This window comes from Ascaphus truei, unplaced genomic scaffold (assembly GCF_040206685.1).
Source record: "Ascaphus truei isolate aAscTru1 unplaced genomic scaffold, aAscTru1.hap1 HAP1_SCAFFOLD_401, whole genome shotgun sequence".
Classification (NCBI taxonomy): domain Eukaryota; kingdom Metazoa; phylum Chordata; class Amphibia; order Anura; family Ascaphidae; genus Ascaphus; species Ascaphus truei.
In genome coordinates this window covers 59,747-72,767 of record NW_027456732.1, presented here as the reverse complement: position 1 = coordinate 72,767, position 13,021 = coordinate 59,747, and the positions used below count along the sequence as shown (strand labels likewise).

The window sequence follows — 13,021 nt, the reverse complement described above, 5'->3', positions numbered from 1 at the left end:
ACACCCAAGACGAGGCTGCATGCCTATCTGATGCGGGAGATTTAAACTTACCTGCTTGCATCCTTGCAGCCAGCGCTTCCTGGACATCCCTATCCCAACCAAGAGTGGAAGCTGCAATGGGCAAACCATTTCAATGGCACTGGCATCGAGGACTGCTAGAATTCTATGTTTTCCCTGTTCGTGTGAGTATACTGTAGCTCTGTTGGCTGCGTCCAAAATAAACACCCATTTGATCTGTGTCCTGTCTGTTGCTTGATCCAACTGGTCTTCAGTGACCGTCCCTTTTCTGTGTTCCTATCTCCATAGTAAATCATGGAGAAAGGGTGATAACCAATCACAAAGTGGATGCAGCGTTTGGGACCAATCACAGCATGGATGCTACGTGGGCCAATCGCAGAAAGATATATGGTCTTGTAACCTGATGGTCTGATTTACTTTGCTTATACTTTCTCTGGCTTACTCAGTACTTGATTTGCTGATTTTGAGCCTTCTATTGACATTACATTGGTCTTTGAGTGCTGCTCTGGTTATTGGGGTGTTAGGGTGAAGGGAAGTACCTTATGGTCTTTTAAGACCTGAGGGAACGGGCCTGAGGAAGGGGTGTCCCCCCCGAAACGTTGCCCCCCTGATTACCCTTCCCCCTTGTGTGTTTTGTCCCCATTTTGTGCCTTTATATTGTCACACCCATTTTTCCCTATATTGTTCACCCCAATCACCACTGGCTTATCTGTGTTTTTGCATTAGCGCCGCATTACTCCCTGTATTATCTTGTGCTGATATTAAATTATTTATCATTGTGGCATAATCCATAGTATCAAGTTTTCTTAGAGTCAGGTAGTGCTGGTACTTTAGACTATTGGTTGTGGGGGAATTTGGGTCCTCCTAGTTCCGCTTGCATCCTGCAGTTTCATTACTTTGTCATTGGTCAGTGATGTCTACTCAATTGATGTAGGCTTATAGGCCAATCAAGGCTTCGGGAAATTCAAACCAACTAACCAATGTCTCAGTGTCTGAGTCAGTTGGTTCTTAAAAACTCAGGGTCCAGTTTCAGCTGGATACCACTTGTGGAGATTGATGACTCAGTCTCACCTGAACAATGGCCCTGCCTTCAGTCACGGTACCCCAGGCTCGAGTACACACCCTCTGCTCTAGTCCCAGCAATAGCCATTTCTGCAGACATGAGCTGAACAAAGGGTTTCTAAGCCCTGCATGTCCAGAGGTCTTGGATATGCTTTAGAACACATGTTTATGCTTGCAGTTACATTTGACACAGAAAATAAATGTTTACACATACATTGACATCATATATTTGGCCAGGTGAGCCACAATAGGATATAGATTAAATATATAAAAATAAAATACACACACAGGGCAGTCTTGTGTAGTCATCCAGACAATAGGGCAATGGGTGGGCTTCACATTTTTTATAAGAGCCTCAGTACCCATATCATCACAGATACCTCAAACTGTTCATAGTTGCTCATAATATACATTTTAAGTGTTTCATTCTAAAGGTTTAATTTTTCTGAGGCAGTTGGTTTGTGCTCTTATGCTTTATTTTATTTATTATTTTAAGACTGAGCATTTCTTTAGCTTATCTTTATATTGTTGAGCATACTAATATATATATATATATACAGTGGTTGACAAATCACCAAAAAATCTACTCGCCACACAAAAATATCTACTCGCCACCTATTACCAAACGTGTGCTGCTTGGGCCAATATTTACTCGCCCGGGGGTTAAATCCACTTTCCCGGGGCGAGCAAATGTATAGGTTTGTCGAACACTGTATATATATATTAATATATATATATATATATATATACATACATACACATATATACACACACACCCACACACCCCTAAATGCAGAAAATACTACTCTCTCCCACCCCCCTTATTTTTCTTTTTATATGTAAAGCATGTGACAATGTATAATTCCACAAGCTTGCCTAAACTGGCAATCGTTAAATACACCTGTTATAAATCTGTACAAATCCTGATTGTGTGCCTAACATATTTGCCACCTTTTCGTTTCAAACAATCCTTCAGTCAGTGTTACAGCAGCTACAATGTATCCTTATTTTAATATAGTAACTATCTATTGTTGCAGATGCAGCTCAAACTGCATAGAATATTGGCAACAAATTATCACAAACAGGAAAGTGTTGGAAAGATTCGCACTTCATAGGAGGTGGGCTAAAACCTGCTGTAGAAATTAAAGGATGCTTTAAAACAGATTAAAAATTGAACTAAGTTGAATTATAAAAAAGTCACCATTATTTAAAACTACAGAAATTATGAATTTAATTTTTTTTATACGATTTCACATGATTTGCATATGGTAATTATGCAGTGATTTAAATATTGCTGTGTGTTTCTCTTTGCTTCATCAATGTTTCTTCAATGCAGGCACTTTTACATTAAAAAAAATCTGCTTCTGACTCCTGAATGAGATGCTCATCAAAACCTTTAGCCACATTGATGGATTTTACACATTCAATGAGTGGTTGTATTTATGGACGTAACAGAACAACGTGATACATATTTGTCATTTACAGTTCTGACAAATGATCAGAAAATCAATTATAAACAAACAGAGAGTGCCCTACAGAATGCACTCACTGTGTATGTAATGATGAAGTAATAAAATCCTTTTATTGGTTATTAAAACAGTATTGGAAAGAGGGATTCAGGTGTGTAACTCCAAGAACTGTACCTATTAGACCGCTAACCACTTGAGCACTCAGTCGTTCAAAAATCACTGTAGCAGAGAGATAGTTAACAGCATACCTTTATTGCGTCTGTGCAATATTAATAAAAAATGACTCTGCTACTAAATGACATGCACCACGCGTGCTGTTATGTTTTTGTAGAAATTCTTGGTCTGGGTCTGAGATATCTTTCACATATCTATACTGTATATGACGCAACAACATAAGAAACAATCTTAGCCATATGTATAACTTTGGCACAATTTGAAAATAACTTTTGTGCCCCTTGTGTATTTTGCTGGTGCAAATATTTCTCCCAGCATTATATTTTTTAGAAAAATAACACATATAGCTAAGATTGTGTCTTATGTTGTTGCGTCATATACAGTATAGATATGTGAAAGATTTCTCAGACCCAGACCAAGAATTTCTACAAAAACATAACAGCACGCGTGGTGCATGTCATTTAGTAGCAGAGTTATTTTTTAGTAATATTGCACAGACGCAATAAAGGTATGCTGTTACAGTAACTATCTCTCTGCTACAGTGATTTTTGAACGACTGAGTGCTCAAGTGGTTAGCGGTCTAATAGGGACAGGTCTTGGAGTTACACACCTGAATCCCTCTTTCCAATACTGTTTTAATAACCAATAAAAGGATTTTATTATTACTTCATCATTACATACACTCACAGAGTGAGTGTATTCTGTAGGGCACTATCTGTTTATCATTAACCCTTCTAGCCTATATCGCACCTCTGTGTTATTATCTCTTCCAACTTCAAACCACTAAAAAAGCTGATGCGGACACATCCTTTTCCCTTCATCCCATGTTGTACAGAAAATCAATTAAACTGCTAAAGAAAAAAAATCTAATTGGATTTTTTTCTAACAAATGTTGATGTTACATGATATTAGTCTATAAAATAGTACATCAAATTATACGAATTATTTCTTGTTTATACTAAAGGTACAATTCCTCTTAACAGATCTCAAAGTGGGAGCACTTGACATCTTTAAAACCAGATCAACTTTCATTATTTAATACAGATTTTATGGCTTTGTAAACGAATGTTCAATATTGTAAATCCAAGAGGAAAAGAAATATCACTTGCTGTTCAGTAAAAATTAAATGTAAAGCTTTTAAAGTGAACCTACTAAAAATGTTTTACCGCAAACTATAAAAAGGCCAACTTTATATATACACATTAACTATGCTCGTATCAAACTCATGTGGAAAATATAATTGCATTGGCTGTATGTGCCCTAGAACTGCCCTAGATCAAATGCATCATGCGGGTGTTGGGGGCATCATTTCATGTAGTTTTAATATGCATTTACATACAATCTGCATTTTACTGGGACTCAAAAACGGTGTCAGTAAAAAAAATAATCGCATTGTGTGAATACCAAATCCTGCTTTGATGAGCACGAATTTCTTGTATAACAGCAGCGCCACCCTGTGGTATTTGTGCGAACTACATATACATTGAATGGGATTCCTGGCGCTTTTCTGCTGTTCTCCGGTCAGATCAATAGCTTTAAAACTAAAACAAACCAATAAATACAACTGTGTAAATAAAACTAAATCTAACAGAACACTTCGTTGCATTTGGTGCTTACCCTTTTATCCCGAATGCAGAGTAAATATGAGCATTATAGCTTTTACACGGATAAGGTGGGTGGCTCTTAGAAGAGCCTTTGTGTTTGTGGGTCAGTGATGAGATCAGGGTTACTTGGCGCTAGTGTACTTGGTGACAGCCTTGGTGCCCTCGGACACTGCGTGCTTGGCCAGCTCTCCCGGCAGCAGCAGGCGCACGGCGGTCTGGATCTCCCGGGAAGTGATGGTGGAGCGTTTGTTGTAATGAGCCAGACGGGAGGCTTCTCCTGCGATGCGCTCGAAGATATCGTTGACAAAGGAGTTCATGATGCCCATGGCCTTGGAGGAGATGCCGGTGTCAGGGTGAACCTGCTTCAGCACCTTGTACACGTAGATAGCGTAACTCTCCTTCCTGGTCTTCCTACGCTTCTTCCCATCCTTCTTCTGGGTCTTGGTCACGGCTTTCTTAGAGCCCTTCTTGGCAGCTGGCGCTGACTTCGCAGCTGGCGCTGACTTGGCTGGTTCAGGCATATTGAGCGATGCTTCCTCCTTCAGCTACAAACAGACAATGTCTAACTCCTCCCCCAGCAGCTCTATTTATAGGCTTCCTATGCAAATAAGAAGCTGCAGTCTTCTGTTCTTGCATTGGCTGACTTTATCATGTGACTGTTTAGACCTCATCAGATACATTGCAAGCAAGATGATTGGTAGTTACAGGATTCTGGAACTGATTGGCTGATTTGAAGACTGACCAATGACAGAGGAGTTACGATGCACCATAAAGGTATAAATAAGGGCACAGGGGGCGGGGTTTGTTATTCACAGCGATCTGCAGTCCATAAATACGCAGCTGCAGCGTTTTTTTTCTTTATTTTTTTATTGAGTCAGATTGATTGAGATTCATTCATTCATTGAACTGACCGGAGAGGCTGATGACTCCTCGAGTGGGTCACTTCCCATCACAGCGCCCGCCGCCGACACCACTTTCCGGAGTTTCAGTCGGGGATGTATTGACTGGCCCGTTTGGAGAGCCGCTGCTGCCACGTGGGGGAGAGCCGCTGCTGCCACGTGGGTCATTGCCCATCGCTTTGCTTTATAGCTTTATTGCACTGTATACTGAGTTCTGTGTGCATTACTGAGCCCAGAGCTGCGACTTGCTGTGACCCCCGGCCTTGCCCCCCCCCCTGCCTAGTGCTGTGCCCCCCCCCTGTTTAGTGCAGTGCCCCCCCTGTGCTCTGTGCCCCCCCCGTGCTCAGTGCCCCCCCCTGTGCGCTGTGCTGCGCCCCCCTGTGCTCTGTGCTGTGCCCCCCTGCGCTCTCTGCTGTGCCCCCCTGCGCTCTGTGCTGTGCCCCCCTGTGCTCTGTGCTCCCCCCTGTGCTCTGTGCTCCCCCCTGTGCTCTGTGCTCCCCCCTGTGCTCTGTGCTCCCCCCTGTGCTCTGTGCTCCCCCCTGTGCTCTGTGCTCCCCCCTGTGCTCTGTGCTCCCCCCTGTGCTCTGTGCTCCCCCCTGCGCTCTGTGCTGTGCCCCCCCTGCGCTCTGTGCTGTGCCCCCCCTGCGCTCTGTGCTGTGCCCCCCCTGCGCTCTGCTGTGCCCCCCCTGCGCTCTGTGCTGTGCCCCCCCTGCGCTCTGTGCTGTGCCCCCCCCTGCGCTCTGTGCTGTGCCCCCCCCTGCGCCGTGTGCTTTTGCTCCCTGCGTTGCGTGCTTTGGGCCGTGTGCTCACCGCCGTGCGTGTGTGTGTGGCTCTGATTTGGGCCGTGTGCCCGCTGCCGTGCGGGTGCGTGGCTCTGATTTGGGCCGTGTGCCCGCCGCCGTGCGGGTGCGTGGCTCTGATCTGGGCTGTGTGCTCGCCGCCGTGTGTGTGTGTGGCTCTGACTTGTGCCGTGTGCTCGCCGCCGTGCGTGTGGCTCTGATTTGTGCCGTGTGCCCGCCGCCGTACGTGTGGCTCCGATTTGTGCCGTGTGCCCGCCGCCGTGCGGGTGCGTGGCTCTGGTCTGCGCCTTATTATGGCAGAGGCAAATGTGCCACCTATGGAGACTGCAATACATGATGCTGCAGAAGACATGGACTACACTTTAGTGAAGAAGAGAGGGCGAGCAAACTCTGATAGCTCCAATGGTTCTTCCCCTCCATCGGTAGCAAAGACAAAGATGCAGAAGCACAAGGAAGACCAAGGCATCAAAACATCAAACCGCTTCGAGCCACTTGCTGGTGCCGATGACTGCTCAGGGCCCAGGTGCAACGATGAAGAGACTGCACTCCCACCCAAAAAGATTCGCATACCACCGGTAATGGTCAGGAATATGAAGACCCACAAGGACCTTGTCGACATCCTCACCGAACACTGCACTTCCCCGTTTGTAGTTAAACCACGGGCGAACCACGCAAAGATCACTACCACAACTGTGGACGACTACCGGAGCTTGACGGACTGCTTTGCAAAGCAGGGCATAGAATACTACACCTTCCCACTGACGCGCCTAAAGCCCCAGAAATTTGTAATTCGCGGCTTACCAGCAAACGCCTCCGTGGGGGAGATTTCCCACGACCTCGCGGAACATGGACTACCAGTCAAGAGCGTAGCCCAGTTGACATCCCCGGTGGACAAGACCAAGAAGTTCCCTTTGTTTATTGTCACACTGGCAGAAACCCCGGAGAGCCAGCCTGCAGATCTTACCAAGATTACCAAGCTTTGTAGCTGTGTGGTAACCACAGAAGCGCCAAAGGGCAGAAAAGGCCCAACCATGTGTTTCAACTGCCAACGGCTCGGGCATACCTCTGCATTCTGCCACCAGAAGCCACGCTGTGTGTGTTGTGGAGAGAACCACAACTCCAAGGAATGCCCACGAGATAGGAAGAAGGAGCTGGCGACATGTGCAAACTGCAAAGGCCCACACCCGGCAAGCTACCGTGGTTGCCCGTACCTCACAAAAGCAAAGCAAGAGGAACGGGAAAAGCGGACACCCCACCTGATGGAGCAGGCACCAAGGAAGACACCCACTACTCAATACCAGCTTCCCCGCCTGGCGCCGGAGAGACAGAGGACCACAGAACACCTGATCCCAGACCAAGGCACGGCATCCACCCAGAGGATGCAAAACCCAGACGGACAGACCTACGCGGAAACTCTCAGGACAGCATCCACCAACCCCGTTGAGGCGGCCAACCCGGACCCCGCAGGCGGAACCGCAAGCCCAACAAACTGGCTAGAGATCATCCTTAAAATAGCGAGCGCTATTGCGAGAATGGATATTCACCCCATTGTGACAATGATAGCGAATCTCATCCCGGCCCTTCTCAGGAGCACAGAAACTAACCACCATGGCAGCAACATCTAAACGCAGTTCTGTCATCGTGATGTGGAATGCAAATGGTATCAGCAAGAAGACAGATGAACTCCTTCACCTGATGGAATCGAGGAATGTATGCGCAGCTCTGCTCTCGGAGACCCACCTTCAAGGAAACCAAAAACTAAGCCTGGCGAACCACAGGGTATACCGTACCGACCGGGCAACAGGAGCCAGAGGTGGTGGGACGGCTGTGATTGTTAACACACGGGTCAGCCATAATGAGATTGCACTACCACCCCTCCGGAGTATTGAAGCCACTGGAGTACAGGTAAAGACTGCAACAGGACCACTGCGACTAATTGCCACCTACTGCCCCCCTAAGGTGAAGCTACATTTGGGAGACTTGGAAGCTCTGCTGGACTCCACTGTCCCAACCATCATCGGGGGAGACCTAAATGCCAAACACCGGTGCTGGAACTCAAGGACAGCAAACTCCAGAGGACAAGCTCTTCTTGCTTACTCAAAGGAGAGTGACTTTGTAGTGGCTGGCCCTACAGAACCCACCCACTACCCAGGCACTGCAAGCCACACACCGGATGTCCTGGACATTGTCTTACTGAAGAACGTGAAACATTCTGTCCAGTTGGAAACCCTGGCGGAACTGACCTCAGACCACAACCCAGTTACCATTACTGTTGGCGACGAGATGGAAACCCACCAGCAAACACCCAGGTACAACTTCACCAGGGCGAACTGGAGCCTGTACAAAGAAGAGTTGAGCAACATCACAAACCCCCGCCCCTTGGACACCAACGGAGACATTGATGATGCTGTTAACACCTTTACTACCGCAGTCCAACATGCAATAGAGCACAGCGTCCCGAAACAGATGCCCAAACGCTGCTCCATCTACGACCTACCGAGCGGGATCAAGCAAGCGATTGCTGAGAAAAACAGGGCCCGACGCCAATGGCAGAAGTTCCGCACACCTGACCTTCTGGTAAAGTACAACTCACTTGCCAGACTACTGCGACAGCAAATCAGCCAACACCGGGGGGAGAGGTGGGAGGCCGCAGCAGCCAAGCTGAAGGAATCCGACAACTCTGTTTGGAGAATGACCCGACGCCTGACCGGGAAGAAGGAGCCTAATCCACCGATCCAGGGCCAGACCCACCTGGCATGTAGCAACAAGGACAAGGCAGAGGTTCTCGCTGACACACTGGAGACAACTTTTAGGCCTAACCAAGCCAGCAAAATAGCACGGGAAGTTGAGCAAGGAGTTAACAGGCATCTTACCGAGCACCTACCAGAGACCGAAGCGGAAACCCTTGAAGGATGCACCAGGACTGAGATAATGCAACTTGCAGAAAAGCTGGCAAATGGCAAAGCACCAGGAAGTGACGGAATTACCAACCTGGCCATCAAGAAGCTTCCGCCGGCAGCCATGGAATGCCTTGCAGAAATCTTCAATGCATGCATGCGGCTCCAGCACTTTCCTCAATCCTGGAAGGAAGCCAAGGTCATTGTATTTCCAAAGCCTGGAAAACCACGGAGGGATCCTGCAAACTACCGTCCGATAAGCCTGCTCTCTGGACTGTCGAAACTCCTGGAGAAAGTTATTCTTACGCGCCTCCGCCACTTTGCCTCTGGTAAAAACATTCTACTAAAGGAGCAATTTGGATTCCGGAAGGACCACTCAACCAACCATCAGCTGCTGCGAGTCGTTGACATAATAAGCCATGGATTCAACATCCACAAATCAACTGGAGTTGTCTTCTTGGACGTGGCCAAAGCGTTTGACAGAGTTTGGCATGAAGGACTACTGCACAAAATGATCAACCTGAAATTCCCAAACTACCTGATTAAGCTGACTGCAAGCTACTTGCGGGAGCGCACATTCCACGTGGCTGTGCGGGAAGAGCTCTCAACAACACGCCCCATCCGCGCTGGCGTGCCACAGGGATCAGTCCTGGGACCTTTCCTTTTCAACCTCTTCATGAATGACATCCCCACAGACCTCCACAAGACTCAACTGGCACTCTACGCAGACGATGTGGCAGTCATCTCCCAGTCCTTCAGAGAGAAAGAAGTAGCTAAGAACATCCAGAAAGCACTAGACATGCTATCAACATGGTACAGCGACTGGCAAGTAGGACTGAACTCCAGCAAGACTACAGCTACACTGTTTACCAAAAAGAGGATCAAGGCACACCCGCCAATCACCCTCAACGGAGAGGCTGTCAAATGGGAGCCAAACAGCTCTTACCTAGGTGTAATCCTAGATAGCAAACTAAGCTGGAGAAACCACATTGAGAAGATTCAACAGAAGGCAACAACCAAGCTGGCAGCACTGTACCCTCTGCTGAAGACAAGGACCATGCCCATCAAGAGCAAAGTCAATGTGATCAAGGCGATCATTAGACCCACAATGACATACGCCTCCCCGGTGTGGAGTGGTTGCCACCAACATCAAAGATCATCTCTCCAAAAATTACAGAACAAGGCGCTGCGGATTGCGTCCAACGCTCCACTTCCTACAAGAATAGCAGACCTTCATAGGGAACTGGGTATCGAGATGTTAGATGAACATCTAAAGAAGCTCAACAAGAAATTCTACAAGGAACTGGACCAGAACTCAAACCCGCTGATCAAGAAGCTTGCTGCGATCTCTGCAAACCCATTTGACCGCTACCCACGACCCATCACAGCGCTGAACCTGTGAAACCAACTCAACTGTGGCAAGTAACACAGATCAAGAAGCTTCCTAAAGAGTGCGACAATACACTCAACAAGAGAACTTGGAGTAATGAGGCTCAAGCCTCGGTATCCAATATCACCACTGACAGATTTAATCTGTCAGTCAGAACAGAACGGTCAGGGTTTGTTATTTCTTTTGCTGTTACAGCTGTGGTCAGATTAATAGAAATGTCTGGAAGAGGCAAACAGAGCGGGAAAGCGCGCGCTAAAGCCAAGACTCGCTCTTCTCGGGCTGGGCTGCAGTTTCCAGTCGGCCGTGTGCACAGACTTCTTCGGAAGGGTAATTATGCTCAACGTGTGGGAGCCGGAGCCCCGGTCTATCTGGCCGCAGTGCTCGAGTACCTGACTGCGGAGATCCTGGAGTTGGCCGGTAACGCCGCCCGGGATAATAAGAAGTCCCGCATCATCCCCCGGCACCTGCAGCTCGCTGTGCGTAACGATGAGGAGCTGAACCGGCTGCTCGGAGGAGTCACCATCGCTCAGGGGGGTGTTCTGCCCAACATCCAGGCCGTGCTGCTGCCCAAGAAAACCGAGAGCCACAAACCGGCCAAGAGCAAGTGAGCTGAATACCTGAGACCAGGAGCAGAGACCCCCACATACCCAACACAAAGGCTCTTTTCAGAGCCACCCACAATATCGAGAAAGACAAATCATTTCATATTTACTGCAGCGAGATATATTTCTACCTAAATATGAGTAAGTCTTTTAATTGTTACTGATATTAAATTAAACATTAAAGAATGTGTATAAAAATAAAGTACATGTATCGCCTCTTGTTAGTGCTGTAATTGTGAAAATCCGGTATGATTTTGCTATATCTGCAGAAGATAAACACAAAGCAGTCACTTGCAAACCGATATTTACTTTCACTAATTATACAGGTTTGGTTACACTTCTATAGCTCTGTAACTCGTGGAAAAAAACATTTGTTCCATACCATAACGACACTAACTTCACGGGGACCAAACTTTCTTACCGACTTTATTATTTCCAGGAAAGCATAAACCGCCACAAAGTCAGTGACAGATTGTGATGCATGTCTCTTGCTTTAGAACCATAATTTAAAAAAAAGTCTCTATTTGCAGGTCCACCTCCTATAAATTAAAGCAAAGTTGTGTAGCACGGATAATGCAAAGTATAATATTAATATCTTTATATTTATATAGTGAACAAACAAAAAGGCGCCAAAGCATTCAATTTAAACAAAAAGCAAGTAATTGGAACAAAAAACCACACGGTGGCGCTGTTGGAGTAGAAATCGATGTCGGTATTACTTGGATTATAATGCTAAAAGCTGTTTTTAAATCGGACACGAGTCAGCAAGGCATGAAGCTGTGTTATAGTGAACTCACCCACACTTTAACTCATTAAAGCAAAGGGAAGTGAGATGAGTAACATTTATGCCAAAACAATAAAACGTCAACTATATTCAGCTAACGATGTTTAATGATTGCCCACAAACATGCAAAAGGCATACAATAATTAATTGGGACTTGTTCGAAAATAGTATAAAGATTATATAGAATGATTCAATAACCAAAAAGCTGCACAAATAATTACATCTGTTCTTCAAAATAAACAGCACATGGTGGAACTACTGGTGTTAAAATTAATGTATTTTTTCCCTTACTTGAGTTGCTTATTTTCCACAAGAAACATTCAAATGGTTGTCAGTATTAATAAGGTAAAATGTAGGCAGCAATAAGGTTTCAATAGGATTTAAAGGAATGTGTAGAAATGGGTATTTTGTATAATAGAACAATCTGACTTCCCAAACTTTGAACCAAAGCCCTGAGAATCTCAAATTAAATCTCTTTTGAGCAAGAACAATAATCATACTTTTTGTGCTAATAGTATACTCAGTGCTATAAACCAAAATGTAACATGCAGAACAAGTCCCTGGTGTGAATGTGTTTAATCCCAAGAGACTGGTAAAGTGCAGAAACATGTCCAAAGTCCCACAGATCTATGGAATAACATTAATTGTATCAAATAACCATCTTAATGATACATAAACATTTACCAGTACTTAAACATATGTGAAGAGTTTAAAGTAAATGTGTGTGTGTGTGTGTGTGTGTGTGTGTGTGTGTGTGTGTGTGTGTGTGTGTGTGTGTGTGTGTGTGTGTGTATGTATATATATATATATATATATATATATGTATATATATGTATATATATATATATATATATATATTTATTTATTTATTTATTTCCTGGAAGCACTGTATGCTATGTCAGGTGTGCGCAAACTTTCTGTGCTGCGCACCCACTGCCTGGCAACCCCTGTGCTCATACCCCCCTTACCTAATATCCAGCGTCATATGACGCGCGGGATCGTGACGTGATGTGAACCACGCGTATTTCTTTGGCGACATGCACAATACATGACCACGCGGCGTCATTTGACGCCAGGTTGCCATGGCAACGTGTCACTGAAGAAAAGGTTGGAGATGTCCGCGCCCCCCTAGAATAAACTTGGGCAACCCCTGTGACGGTGAGGGTGTAACCAGGCTCAATAATAAAGTTTAAGCCCACTTGGTTACCCCTGATCCGTGTGTAAAGGTTCTAGACTGCCAGCTCTTGGACCCAGCTGTCGTATATATATATCTGAGACTATGTAGAAATTATGCGTCAATTCAGTATTTTCTGTATTTTGCC

The 13,021-nt window shown here is 45.8% G+C and overlaps 2 protein-coding genes across 2 annotated transcripts; one reads left to right on the top strand and one right to left on the bottom strand.

Moving 5' to 3' along the window:
* Window positions 1-4,254: 4,254 nt before the first annotated feature.
* On the bottom strand, window positions 4,255-4,869 carry LOC142483957 (histone H2B 1.1-like). Its single transcript, XM_075583875.1, has one exon. The coding sequence runs from the start codon at window positions 4,846-4,848 to the stop codon at window positions 4,450-4,452; it is 399 nt and encodes a 132-aa protein (XP_075439990.1). The 5' UTR covers window positions 4,849-4,869; the 3' UTR covers window positions 4,255-4,449.
* Window positions 4,870-10,489: 5,620 nt separating this feature from the next.
* Window positions 10,490-11,052, top strand: LOC142483955 (histone H2A type 2-B). Its single transcript, XM_075583873.1, has one exon. The coding sequence runs from the start codon at window positions 10,529-10,531 to the stop codon at window positions 10,919-10,921; it is 393 nt and encodes a 130-aa protein (XP_075439988.1). The 5' UTR covers window positions 10,490-10,528; the 3' UTR covers window positions 10,922-11,052.
* Window positions 11,053-13,021: the final 1,969 nt, after the last annotated feature.